This window comes from Eleutherodactylus coqui, chromosome 6 (genome assembly GCF_035609145.1).
Source record: "Eleutherodactylus coqui strain aEleCoq1 chromosome 6, aEleCoq1.hap1, whole genome shotgun sequence".
Taxonomy (NCBI): Eukaryota; Metazoa; Chordata; class Amphibia; order Anura; family Eleutherodactylidae; genus Eleutherodactylus; species Eleutherodactylus coqui.
Window position 1 is genome coordinate 183,394,953 of NC_089842.1, and position 14,872 is coordinate 183,409,824.

The 14,872-nt window shown below is 44.6% G+C and overlaps 1 protein-coding gene across 1 annotated transcript in view; it reads left to right on the plus strand.

Moving 5' to 3' along the window:
- Positions 1-14,872, plus strand: part of SPTB (spectrin beta, erythrocytic) — a 112,094-nt gene that overhangs the window by 29,934 nt on the left and 67,288 nt on the right. Inside the window, exons 10-14 of the mRNA XM_066608418.1 lie at positions 1,824-2,011; positions 2,141-2,258; positions 9,517-9,675; positions 11,797-12,099; positions 14,213-14,363. Coding sequence (XP_066464515.1) covers positions 1,824-2,011; positions 2,141-2,258; positions 9,517-9,675; positions 11,797-12,099; positions 14,213-14,363 — 919 coding nt within the window. The remainder of the gene's footprint in view (positions 1-1,823; positions 2,012-2,140; positions 2,259-9,516; positions 9,676-11,796; positions 12,100-14,212; positions 14,364-14,872) is intronic.

Genomic DNA, 14,872 nt, shown 5'->3' on the forward strand with positions numbered 1-14,872 from the left:
CTACATTTATTGCTTTTCAGACATAAATCTGTTTTGCTGCCTGCCCCGATTATTTTAGGTTTTATGGTTCTATAGGATCTGCTGTTGTATTGAAAAGTGGTACTGCAAGTAATCAAACATGAGGGCCCATTCTCATCCGCATGGTATTTTCCATTCAGAAACTCCATGAATTCCATTAAAATTAAGAACAAAACAGGGCAGCAAGCAGTGCTATTTCGTTTTGTAAAATGATGGACAGACGGAAACTGAACAGACCCCATTATAGTCAATGGGGTCTGTTCAGCGCCATTTGGTTCTGTAATAAAACGGATCAGTTCTACCAGTAGGTGCCATTTTCCTGCTTCCATAACAGAGCATGAAAATGGAACGCATTAATGTAGATATGAACTAACCCTAGCTTTAAACCCTGGGAAAAATATTTGCAGGATCCATCTTTCAGATTCCCAGAGGTAATCCTTTTACATATCTATATGGAAATAACACTTTGGTCAAATTTTATATACATAAAGTTCCCAAATATTTGAATTAGGTGATGCAAATGGAATAGTACCCAAATGAATGAAGTGCGATAATGATGTGTACCATACTCAAAGCCTACACCTTCATAGTTATTGCTATTTCATTTTGAATGGATTCTATCACTAAAACAGAATTACCACTTTAGGGCTCCCAACCACTTGCGTTTTTTTAACGCTGCAATATTGCTGTTTTTTTTAACGCAAATGTCAATGGGACTTTCTAATGTTAAAAACGCATCTCAAGTTTGTGTTGCGATTTTTGTGCGATGCGTTTTTAACATTAGAAAGTCCCATTGACAGTTGCGTTAAAAAAACATAACGATATCGCAGCGTTGAAAAAATGCAAGTGGGTGTGAGCCCATACGTGGACTTTACTTGATTACTACAATTTATTCTATTTATCAACTAAAGGTATCCATATATTTTAGATTCAAAAGGCTGAAAATTGACTGTTTCAACCAAAATGGTCATTCGCTGGGTGAAAATTAACAATGCATTTAGCCGGTCAATGATAGAATGTTATCTTCTAGGTAGGAAGAAGTCTGCCACATTTGAAATTTTTCATCCGAGACGAAAGATCTTTTGTGTGCGAATAATCTTTCTTCAAAGGAATGTTTCCAGAAAGATCTTTCAACTGTCACTGATGTTATTGAACATATATGACCAGTAAACAGGCAGTCATTCATAGGTGAATGATCACCTGTTTACACAGGCAGATTGTGACTTGATTTTTTATGTATGCACGATCTGAATGATGAACGGATTATCATTTGTTGTTCAGATCATGCCGGCATTTACTATTACACGGTTATCATTCAGATTCATGTGATCCAGCAAGAATCTAAAAGATATTCGTTCAATGTAGAAAGGCCTTAACCCTTTCCAATCCAATTTTGGATTCAGCCTAAAAGGCTTTCTCTTTTTGCTGTTATACAACGGTGCCATCTGCTGGCTAAAGCCAGTGTGTGTGCACCAGAGAGGCTCCAACAGCGGAGTGGCTGGCAATAGACGGTAAGAATACCCTGTCGGATGTGTCCTGACATTGGAGTTGTACAAGCTTCAATCAGAATGTAGATAGATGTCAGACAGTGGATTAGAAAGGGTTAATTCGCTGACAGCGATACTCTGCCGATTAGATACTGTCAGTCAGACTTATTATTCTTAGGAAGTTACATCATAAGATCTGCTTTTCATCGCTGACAATGCCTAGCATTCATTTATTAGGGGGTTTCTAAGATTCTTAGCGACTTATATATAGTAGGTTCTTTGCATACACTCTATAATGATATTATGTTTCTCCTTTAGGTTCTGGATAACCTTATGGACACAGACAAGATGATCTATGAATATGAACGACTTACTTCAGATCTACTAACATGGATTGAACAAACCATCATCGCTCTCACAAACTGGAAGTTTGCTAATTCTTTACTAGGTGTCCAACAACAACTGCAGTCATTTAGTGCATACAGAACCGTAGAAAAACCACCAAAGTAAGTTCGCTGCTAGATACGGTTACAGTATTTGTAATTGAACCATCATTCAATGAATTACACATCACCGCACCCCATAAGTGCTTGGTTTATAGTAATGGGAAATAAAACTAATAATTTAATTAACAGATTTAAAGAAAAAGGTGAACTTGAGGTCCTGCTCTTCTCTATACAGTCCAGAATGAGGGAGAATAAACAGAAAGTGTTTGTACCTCGTGATGGCCAACTTGTGTCCGACATCAATAGGGTAAGACTATATGTGAAGGAAGCAGAATTTGCTCTATGGCTTGTCTCCCAGTATTCTATGTGATGTTAAATACTCTTGCAGAGAAAAGACAAAAGTATTATAGAGGAGATACCTTTATTGGCCAACCAGAAAAATTATATTTGCAAGTTTTTGAGGCTACTTAGGACTGTTTATGAGGCTGGTAGCCTAAGTAGCCTCGAAAGCTTGCAAATATAAATTTTCTTGTTAGCCAAAAAAGATATCACCTCTGTAATACTTTTGTCTTTTTATATAAGAGTATTCGATTTCATGCTACCATGCTATTTTTGCTTTATTCCCTGTATTCTTTCAGGCTATTAGAATACATATTGACTAAGAGAATCAATCTACCTGATTGAAATGATGCCCTGGATCTACCAGTTAGAACCTTGAATAAAATGTGCCAATTAATCTGCCATATATTTAACTACAATTATTTCCTCAAAGCAAATCACAAATATGTCAAATCAATTTGTCCAGTGTATCCTTTGGATGCTATATTACTAGAGATGAGCGAGCACCAAAATGCTCGGGTGCTCGTTACTCGAGACGAACTTTTCGCGATGCTCGAGGGTTCGTTTCGAGTAACGAACCCCATTGAAGTCAATGGGCGACCCGAGCATTTTTGTATATCGCCGATGCTCGCTAAGGTTTTCATTTGTGAAAATCGGGGCAATTCAAGAAAGTGATTGGAACGACACAGCAACGGATAGGGCAGGCGAGGGGCTACATGTTGGGCTGCATCTCAAGTTCCCAGGCCTCATTAGCAATGGATACCTTAGCTAAGCACCACACTACCTCCAACAAAGCACAATCACTGCCTGCATGACACTCCGCTGCCACTTCTCCTGGGTTACATGCTGACCCCCCCCCCCCCCGCACGACGCAGTGTCCACAGCGCACACCAAAGTGTCCCTGCGCAGCCTTTTAGCTGCCCTCATGCCACGCCACACTCATGTCTATTTATAAGTGCGTCTGCCAGAGGAACCGCAGGCACACACTGCAGAGGGTTGGCACGGCAAGGCAGCGACCCTCTTTAAAAGGGGCGGGGCGATAGTCCACAATGCTGTACAGAAGCAATGAGAAATCCAATCCTGTGCCACCTCCATCTGGAGCTGCACACGTGGGCATAGCAATGGGGAACCTATGTGCCACACACTATTCATTCTGTCAAGGTGTCTGCATGCCCCAGTCAGACCGCGGTTTTTTATAAATAGTCACAGGCAGGTACAACTCGGCAATGGGAATTCCGTGTGCACCCACAGCATGGGTGGCTCCCTGGAACCCGCCCGCTGTACATAAATGTATCCCATTGCAGTGCCCTGGACAGCAGAGCTAACGTCAGATGAAATGCAGGTGGGCTTCGGCCCACACTGCATGCCCCTGTCAGACTGGGGTTCTTTAGAAGTGGAAACAGATGCATTTACAACTCCCTGTGGACCCACAGCATGGGTGGCTCCCTGGAACCCACCGGCGGTACATAAAAATATCCCATTGCATTGCCCATCACAGCTGAGGTAGTAATGTCATGTTTAATGCAGGTGGGCTTCGGCCCACACTGCATGCCCCAGTCAGACTGGGGTTCTTTAGAAGTGGAAACAGATGCATTTACAACTGCCTGTGGACCCACAGCATGGGTGGCTCCCTGGAACCCACCGGCGGTACATAAAAATATCCCATTGCATTGCCCATCACAGCTGAGGTAGTAAAGTCATGTTTAATGCAGGTGGGCTTCGGCCCACACTGCATGCCCCAGTCAGACTGGGGTTCTTTAGAAGTGAAAACAGATGCATTTACAACTCCCTGTGGACCCACAGCATGGGTGGCTCCCTGGAACCCACCGGCGGTACATAAAAATATCCCATTGCATTGCCCATCACAGCTGAGGTAGTAATGTCATGTTTAATGCAGGTGGGCTTCGGCCCACACTGCAGGCCCCAGTCAGACTGGGGTTCTTTAGAAGTGGAAACAGATGCATTTACAACTCCCTGTGGACCCACAGCATAGGCGGGTGCCAGAAAGCCACCGGCGGTACATAACAATATCCCATTGCATTGCCCATCACAGCTGAGGTAGTAATGTCATGTTTAATGCAGGTGGGCTTCGGCCCACACTGCATGACCAGTCAGACTGGGGTTCTTTAGAAGTGGAAACAGATGCATTTACAACTCCCTGTGGACCCACAGCATGGGTGGCTCCCTGGAACCCACCGGCGGTACATAAATATATCCCATTGCATTGCCCATCACAGCTGATGTTATGTCAGCTGTAATGCAGGTGGGCCAAAAATTTATTGGATTACACTGTAGGCGAGGGCCCACAAAAATTGGTGTACCAACAGTACTGATGTACCTGAGAAAAATTGCCCATGCCCAACCGAGAGGGCAGGTGAAACCCATTAATGGCTTTGGTTAATGTGGCTTAATTGGTAACTAGGCCTGGAGGCAGCCCAGTTAAAATAAAAATTGGTTGAGGTGAAAGTTTCAACGCTTTAATGAGCATTGAAACGTATAAAAATTGTTTACAAAAATTATATGACTGAGCCTTGTGGGCCTAAGAAAAATTGCACGTTCGGCGTGATTACGTCAGGTTTCAGGAGGAGGAGCAGGAGGAGGAGGATGAATATTATACACAGACTGATGAAGCAAAAAGGTCCCCGTTTTGGATGGTGATAGAGAACGATGCTTCCATCTGCGGGTGCAGCCTACGTATTGCTTAGGTATCGCTGCTGTCCGCTGGTGGAGAAGAGAAGTCTGGGGAAATCTAGGCTTTGTTCATCTTGATGAGTGTAAGCCTGTCGGCACTGTCGGTTGACAGGTGGGTACGCTTATCCGTGATGATTCCCCCAGCCACACTAAACACACTCTCTGACAAGACGCTAGCCGCAGGACAAGCAAGCACCTCCAGGGCATACAGCGCGAGTTCAGGCCACATGTCCAGCTTCAACACCCAGTAGTTGTAGGGGGCAGAGGCGTCACCGAGGACGGTGGTGCAATCGGCTACGTACTCCCTCACCATCCTTTTACAGTGCTCCCGCCAACTCAGCCTTGACTGGGGACCGGTGACCCAGTCTTGCTGGGGAGCCATAAAGCTTTCCAAGGCCTTAGAGAGTGTTCCCCTGCCTGCGCTGTACATGCTGCCTGATCTCTGCGCCTCCCCTGCTACCTGGGCCGCGGAAATGCGCCTTCGGCCACTAGCGCCCTGTGGTATAGCATCATTCTCAAACCCCTTTCCTCTTCGGGAATGAGAGTGGAAAGGCTCTCCTTATACCGTGGATCGAGCAGTGTGTACACCCAGTAATCCGTAGTGGCCAGAATGCGTGTAACGCGAGGGTCACGAGAAAGGCATCCTAACATGAAGTCAGCCATGTGTGCCAGGGTACCTGTACGCAACACATGGCTGTCCTCACTCGGAAGATCACTTTCAGGATCCTCCTCCTCTGGCCATACACGCTGAAAGGATGACAGGCAAGCTGCATCTGTACCCTCAGCAGTGGGCCAAGCTGTCTCTTCCCCCTCCTCCTCATGCTCCTCCCCCTCCTCCTCAACGCGCTGAGATATAGACATGAGGTTGCTCTGACTATCCAGCGACATACTGTCTTCCCCCGCCTCCGATTCTGATTCCAAAGCGTCTGCCTTTATGCTTTGCAGAGAACTTCTCAAGAGGCATAGCAGAGGAATGGTGACGCTAATGATTGCAGCATCCCCGCTCACCATCTGGGTAGACTCCTCAAATTTTCCAAGGACCTGGCAGATGGCTGCCAACCAGGCCCACTCTTCTGTAAATAATTGAGGAGGCTGACTCCCACTGCGCCGCGCAAGTTGGAGTTGGTATTCCACTATAGCTCTACGCTGCTCATAGAGTCTGGCCAACATGTGGAGCGTAGAGTTCCACCGTGTGGGCACGTCGAACAGCAGTCGGTGCACTGGCAGATTAAACCGATGTTGCAGTGTCTGCAGGGTGGCAGCGTGCGTGTGGGATTTGCGGAAATGTGCGCAGAGCTGGCGCACCATTCCGAGCAGGTATGACAAGTGGGGGTAGCTTTTCAGAAAGCGCTGAACCACCAAATTAAATACATGGGCCAGGCATGGCATGTGCGTGAGGCTGCCGAGCTGCAGAGCCGCCACCAGGTTACGGCCGTTGTCACACACGACCATGCCCGGTTGGAGGCTCAGCGGCGCAAGCCAGCGGTCGGTCTGCTCTGTCAGACCCTGCAGCAGTTCGTGGGCCGTGTGGCTCTTCTCTCCTAAGCTGAGTAGTTTCAGCACGGCCTGCTGATGCTTGCCCACCGCTGTGCTGCCACGCCGCGTGACACCGACTGCTGGCGACGTGCTGCTGCTGACACATCTTGATTGCGAGACAGAGGTTGTGTAGGAGGAGGAGGAGGGTGGTTTAGTGGAGGAAGCATACACCCCCGCAGATACCACCACCGAGCTGGGGCACGCAATTCTGGGGGTGGGTAGGACGTGAGCGGTCCCAGGCTCTGACTCTGTCCCAGCCTCCACTAAATTCACCCAATGTGCCGTTAGGGAGATATAGTGGCCCTGCCCGCCTGTGCTTGTCCACGTGTCTGTTGTTAAGTGGACCTTGGCAGTAACCACGTTGGTGAGGGCGCGTACAATGTTGCGGGAGACGTGGTCGTGCAGGCCTGGGACGGCACATCGGGAAAAGTAGTGGCGACTGGGAACCGAGTAGCGCGTGGCCGCCGCCGCCATCATGCTTTTGAAAGCCTCCGTTTCCACAAGCCTATACGGCAGCATCTCTAGGCTGATAAATTTTGCAATGTGCACGTTTAACGCTTGAGCGTGCGGGTGCGTGGCGTCGTACTTGCGCTTGCGCTCAAACTGTGGCGCTAGCGACGTCTGGACGCTACGCTGAGAGACATTGCTGGATGGGGCCGAGGACAGCGGAGGTGAGGGTGTGGGTGCAGGCCAGGAGACGGTAGTGCCTGTGTCCTCAGAGGGGGGTTGGATCTTAGTGGCAGGTTGGGGCACAGGGGGAGAGGCAGTGGTGCAAACCGGAGGCGGTGAACGGGCATCGTCCCACCTTGTGGGGTGCTTGGCCATCATATGCCTGCGCATGCTGGTGGTGGTGCCTCCCCAGCTGATCTTGGCGCGACAAAGGTTGCACACCATTGTTCGTCGGTCGTCAGGCGTCTCTGTGAAAAACTGCCACACCGTAGAGCACCTTGACCTCTGCAGGGTGGCATGGCGCGAGGGGGCGCTTTGGGAAACAGTTGGTGGATTATTCGGTCTGGCCCTGCCTCTACCCCTGGCCACCGCACTGGCTCGGCCTGTGCCCACACCCTGACTTGGGCCTCCGCGTCCTCGCTCGCGTCCACGTCCTATAGGCCTACCCCTACCCCTCAGCATGGTGTATTAGCAGTAGTGCAGAAACAGAACGCTGTAATTAAATGTGCCGCTTATTGGCCTGTGGTTGGAGGCTGACTTCGTTTACGGAACCCCAGGAAATAATTTGGCGCACGCCTGCTGTAACACTTAGCTGGCTGCGTATTTATTTGGAGAACTACTACCCCCAGCAGACACGGACCCAGAACACTGAGCACAGTTACAGGCAGGCCAAATATATTTTTTTTCAATATTTTTTTCAAAAGGACCACTGCGTATATTCAATCTATAATATATGTCTTCTGGCCCTGCCTACACAATTCTGTCCCTGGAGTATTACTGCAGGGCGCAATGCTCTGCAAGGCCGATATACCAAAAAAAAAAAAAGTGCAACACTGCTAAAAGCAGCCTCCACACTACTGCACACGGTTAGATGTGGCCCTAAGAAGGACCGTTGGGGTTCTTGAAGCCCACACTAACTCCTAACGCTCTCCCTGCCTCCACACTTCTGTCCCTGGACTATTACTGCAGGGCGCAATGCTCTGCACGGCCGATATACCAAAAAAAAATAAATGTGCAACACTGCTAAAAGCAGCCTCCACACTACTGCACACGGTTAGATGTGGCCCTAAGAAGGACCGTTGGGGTTCTTGAAGCCTACACTAACTCCTAACACTCTCCCTACAGCAGCTCCAACACGATACCACTGTCCCTCAGCTATCTCACAACGCATCTGAGGCGAGCCGCGGGAGGGGCCGATTTTTATACTCGGGTGACACCTGATCTCCCCAGCCACTCACTGCAGGGGGGTTGTATAGGGCTTGAACGTCGCAGGGGGAAGTTGTAATGCCTTCCCTGTCTTTCAATTGGCCAGAAAAGCGCGCTAACGTCTCAGAGATGAAAGTGAAAGTAACCCGAACATCGCGTGGTACTCGTTACGAGTAACGAGCATCCCGAACACGCTAATACTCGAACGAGTATCAAGCTCGGACGAATACGTTCGCTCATCTCTATATATTACATGTTGTAGCAGAGTCAAAGCACCAAGTAAGTACTGCTAAAGCATGGCAATTAGTTTTAAACTGAGTGTGATTGCTGTAGCTCCGGTGCACCATATTACAGCCTGCCAAAATTATTTTTGCTGTGTTTTTTACCCCGTCACAAATAGGGCTATTTTTAATACCTTTTTTCACAGAGTTTTTTTCCCATTTTTTTATTAGGGTAAATGTGTGCAAAAAAGCGAAAAGAATTTTTTAAAAAATTTTTAGGTCTTTATTTTTAAAATTATTATATTTATGTTAAAATAAAGTATGGAATGGGTTTGCCGTTTTGTTTCAGACGTCTTGATATATAATTTGTATAATCTCGTATTACAAGATGGATATGGCTACGGTTTATATTGGCATCGACGGTGGGTTGTTTTCTTTCTTTTTTTTAAGATTTTTTAATTTTATTCTGTAACAGTTTTTTACTTACTTTTGTAACTATTTTTTTAACTATCTGTGTCTCCCCTGACGTTATGGAAGACACCTGGGGGACATTAACAATCAATTTTTTTTATTGTTATTTCACACTTTTCCATTGAAACTGGAGCATCCACAGAAACCCCAGTTACAGGAGAAAGCATGACCTTACTTACCCTTTCCTATGATAATTTCATAGCCACCATTGCCACCACAGTATCTTCCTATGATGTCTTGTGGTTGAGCAGCACATTCTAAATTCCCATAGCCTGATTTCCTATCTGGACTAAGAGAATCCATTCTGTGGTTTTCACTAAAAGTGAAAATTCAGAGTACAGGATCTCTATTCTCAAACACTAATATAAAATGTAAGATGATGACCCATCGGAAAAGATTTCAGCTGTCATGGTTTTATGCTCTCCAATGCAGGCATGGGGACGACTTGAAAAGGCAGAACATGACCGTGAGACAGCTCTAAGGAATGAGCTGATTCGACAGGAGAAGCTGGAACAGTTGGCCAAACGTTTAGATCGCAAAGCAGCAATGAGAGAAGCGTGGGTGGCGGAAAATCAGCATCTCATTTCTCAGGTAAACAGCTATTAAGAAGTTATAGCTACTGGTCTGATTAACAAGGTGAATTTACTAAGAATGACATTTTTTAAGGCAGTCTCAAACCTAAATATGTCGGAGTAAGTTGTATCAAATTTATTAAGAGTCTCATACCTCTTTAAAAATTTGACGTATCTTTGGTGTTGGTGCCTCGGAGTTCAAATCTTGCCTGCTATGTGTAGGTATTCTGTGTGCATTACCTTAATGTACATTTATTTCTGATGTAAATGATAGTTAAATCTGTCATAATGCCAGTAGACAAGCTTTCTATCTAACCCGCCAATTTTTATCAACACTTTTCAGAAATGACGAGAAAGAAAGTGGTAGTTTTGATGTAAATTGTGTTGGGTTTTTTTGTGAGCTTTTCTTAACCAATTATTGTATTGCTGATATGCAATTGGTTTTGGAAAGTCACCAATACATATTATATTGAAGTATATCGGGGTCCCTGAAGAGCTCCTTGTTGAGCGAAACACGTCGGTCCAGGACCGATTTACTGTCAAGACTACTATTTCCTCCTACTCATCTTTTGGGGAGTGATCTGATTTATGCCTCCCATAGCCTCAGGGGGGTTGCTATATATAAAAAAACAATAATTTTTGGTACAGTGACACCAAGCAAAACCATACTTAGATCCTGACTTTATTACCCGCCACTATATAAGTGAGAAGTATTCTAAAAATTTAATAGCTCATCAGTATGAGATGTTTGTTTGAGAGTTTTTGTAAAAAAACAAAACAATAATATTAAGAGTTAGGCCTCCTTTCCACGAACGGATTTCCGCCGCGTTGCCCGCTGCTGTTAGGTTCTATTGAACCTAATAGCGCAGTGTTCACGGTGCGGAATTCCACCGCGGAATTCCGCACCGTGAAATCTCCCGTCCTCACCCGCGGCATGCTCTATTTGCCGCGGGTGTACGCGTGGCCGGCTTCCATTGCAGTCAGTGGAAGCCGTCCGCTCACGCTATCTTCTGCTGTAGCACAGCGGAAGATAGCATGAAAACGCTTCCCCACCTACCTCCGCCGCGTCATATGACGTGGCCGGCGCGTCATATGATACAGCCGGCCGCGTCATGTGACGCGGTGGGCGTGTCATGTGACGCGGGCGGCGTGTCACATGACGCGGCGCGGTGAGCGGGGAAGCGTCATGCGGGAGCGAGGACGCCGGATCCGCTGATAAGTATGGGGTCTCTGGGGGCGCCGTGATAGGCTTCGCCGCGGAATATTCCGCAGCGGAGCCCGTCACAGCCGTGTGCAGCTGGCCTTATGTTTTAGGGTTCAAAGCAGTGAATATATGTTTTTCAATAAGTGGTGACATTAGCAAACATGGGTTTAGATAATTAACCCAATTATTGTGGAAATGAAATGTGGAGCAAATAAACCCCATGTTCTCCTGTCCCATGGGCTGTGGTATACTGGAATTAAAGGGGTTGCCCAGTTGTAAACTATTGTTGGCCATCCCTAAGAAAGGTCATCAATAGCAGATCGGAGAGGGGTCCATTGCCCAGAACCCCTGTCGATCAGCTGTTTGCTGGGTCAGTGTGCATAGGCACTGAGCTGATTTCTGCAGCAAGCATACAGCTCTGTTCTCACTGCAGTGGCTAGGTTTGGTATTATAGGCAAAGCCCCCATTGAAGCGAAAGGGAACTTTGCCAGTAATACCAAACCTAGTTACTTCAGTGAGAATGGAGTTGTATGCTTGCTGCAGAAATCAGCTGAGCGTACAAGTGCAACAGCTCGGCAAACAACTGATTGGCAGGGTTCCTTTGCAGCGTTCCCCATCTAATCTCCTATCCTCCGGTTAGGCCATCAATACAACTGGACAACCCCTTTAATCAGCATATTACTTATTGGATCTCCTTACCGTCATGTATGTACCAGCTCTGTCACCTCACACTTGCAGTCTGTGAGATCCACAATGGGGGACCCAATTTTGGTATTATCAATGGAATCAATGAATGACAAGCAGTGAAAAATTTGCATTCAGTTCAGTTATAAATATTAAACCTAAAAGATTGTTACATTTTTGACTCATTTTAAGATGCTTAAAGGCGTTCAAACTGCCATTCAACTTTTTCTTGTAATTTGTTGTTTACCATAGGATAATTTTGGCTGTGACTTGCCTTCTGTGGAAGCATCCAAGAAAAAGCATGAAGCTATTGAGACAGACATCTTTGCTTATGAAGGGCGTATCCAAGCAATAGTTAATGTAGCTAAAGAGCTGGAGAATGAGAATTATCATGACCTAAAGAGGATTAATGCCAGAAAAGACAACATTGTGCGCCTTTGGCAATATCTCCTTGAGCGACTACATGACAGGCGACAAAGACTCAACATTAATCTTGAGCTTCAGGTTCTTTTCCAAGACATGTTACATACTGTTACATGGATGGATGAGATGAAGGTAAGAAATGGTACATTACTTTAAATAAAAAGGATTGAGTTTAAAACACATATAAAGATCCTTTTTGAACACAGAATTTTTTTCTTTTCAGTAACAGCTAAAGGGGATATCCAGGGGTTGGAGTGGAAGCCACTGCTCTGACCCCTGTGTAGTGTCCAGCACTCATAATTGCAGGTGCAGCTCATAATAAAGCAGCTAATAAAGATCAGTCCAATAAAAATTATGCTAATTTGGCCACAGAAAACTGGAGACAATATAAAATATCTACAACATAAGGATAAATGTATATAGTAAGTTAAGAGAGGCAGAGGTTCGGTACACACTGACTACAGATCTGAGATCAGTGTAAGTACAGGGAGCAGCCTGTTCTGTTGTCTCAGTTATTACAGAAACGCAATGCCTAACGATAAGCAGTGGATTGCGGAGGGGCTGCACTTCAGGCTTCATTTACATTTCTTTTAATTCTAATTTTACTGTAGAACATATACTGAAAAATTCTTGTACTGAAAATATACATTTTTCAATTAAACATAAACAAAATAAAGCCACGACTAAGCAGTGCGTAAGACAAGATCAAAACCCTGTTGATGATAAATGGCAAAAAAAATTAACGGAGAATCAGTTAAAGTCCACACCAAAATAAGGTAAAAAAAGCCTTATGTAAAATTGGAGAAATGGTAAAGAACTGGAAAAAAGATATAGTAGAAAAAAAACAAGAGTGAAAAAATAAGGGAGAAAAAAGGTGTGTGTGTGTGTGTGTGGGGGGGGGGGACAGAAAAAATTAGGAACTCATTCAAAACTGTGTGTTGCGAAGGACTAAACAATGGAGTACAGAATAGCACAGCAAAAGCAATAGCCAAAGCATTAACTATTAACCCTTCCAATCCACAGTCTGACGTCCTAAGACATTAATATGAAGGAGGCCCCAGCTTATTTAGCTGCCTTCAGCAAAGGTTTCACTGTCCATCTTATATACTAAAGTGAGATGAGAGCTATCTGGTGAGATTGTGACTTTGGTCTTCACATACAAGACAAGACCTTGCTCTCAAGCACAGCGTAAGATATCTTCCTTTTGTCAAAAAAAGTGAACCCGACATCTATTGGTTGGTTAGGATCTCCAGATTTAGGTCCGGCCATACGGTGAACCCTGTCCCATTCTATTCTATGCTTGTATCTGACGGGACATCTAGCAGTATATTAAAAATTATAGTAACAGAGCCATAGAAAACCACAAAAATTTAATGAAATTTTATTACAAAATTGATGAGACATGTATAAGCTGCTAGATAAGATGTCTGAAAAGTTAAGGCCTTTTTACACCCAATGATTATCGCTAAACCAGCCGAATGACTAAACGAATTAACGACTTTTTTGCATAAAATATAATTGCCTGAAATCATCTCTGTTTCCTTCTTTAGCTAAAGTAAACTCAGTATAAATTGTTTGCTCAGGTGGGCGTGTGTTTATGTGTTTGTTTATCTGGCCTGGAGGATTTTGATTAGTGTATAGAAATCCACTGTCTTCAGTGTATGAGTAAACAATGTACTCATTATGTTTGGAATGGTAAACACTCACCCCTCCCCTCTTGTCCTCCAGCTGCTCAAAAGACTAAACAATTTTCATTCAAATGTAACGAATTTTGAACTGCCTGACAACTATTTTTATGCCGTTTTTATAATTGTTACATGTTAATGCGTGCTCGACTGCCCGCGTTAACATGTAACGATTATCGCACAAATTCGTTCTATTGAACACATTTTGAGTGATATAATCATTGCGTTCAAATGGGCCTTTAGGTACTCTTATCTATGTATCTTTGCAGGGGATTTGGAGCTATGTATCAGAAAAACAGAACTCTGACATATCAATACAAATTTACATAAACTTGAGACCTATTTACATAAAAAATGGCGTTCAAGGATGAATATTCACGTTAAGCTTACCATAATAGGAATATAAGAGCATTACCAATTTATCACTAGATTTATGATGCCAAAGTCACCAGTTCCTGCCAACAGAAATCTGTTTTATCAACCTAAACATTTATTTCACGTTTCACTTTGGTCAGTTTTACAATACAGCAATATCCTGACTGAACCTTTTCATCTTTTAGAATGGACTTCTATCACCAGATTTTGGAAAACATCTGAACGAAGTGGAATATTTGCTTCAGAAACACTTACTAACCGAATCTGACATAGCAGCTCAGGAGGAAAAGGTGAAGTCTTATAAAACAGCTATGCAGAAGTTTATCGCAGGAGAAGGTAGGTGAAAAGTTCTTCTTATCTCAAAAATGAACTCAATGCAGTAACACTTTGCAAAATACAAGTCTTTCTCATCCGTATCATTGGGGGACCCAGCCAGAGCATGGGATATAGCCACTGGTCTGGCTGTGTCCCCCAATGAACGTGACGAGAAAGAGATTTTACGGTAAGTTATACCAAAAATATTCGTTTTGAAAACCTTCGAACACCCAGGATGTTTCTTTAGGGATCATGAAATCTCTGGTTGTTGTATTTTTTAAATTAATATAGATTGGTTAATACTCTACTATTTAAAAGGATTCTGTCATCAGTTTCATGCTTCCTAAACCACGGGTGACATAAACTCAGGACAGGGATGCCTGTTGTTCTATGACTGTTTTATAAATGCCCTTTGAAGTTTGACTCCAAAGTCATGGAGTCAAACTCTTAGTCAGCTCTTAGTCATGCGGGCGGTCGGTGCTGTCCTCTCCCCGCCCGCTGCATGTAGAGTGACAGCTTTTTTTTCTATA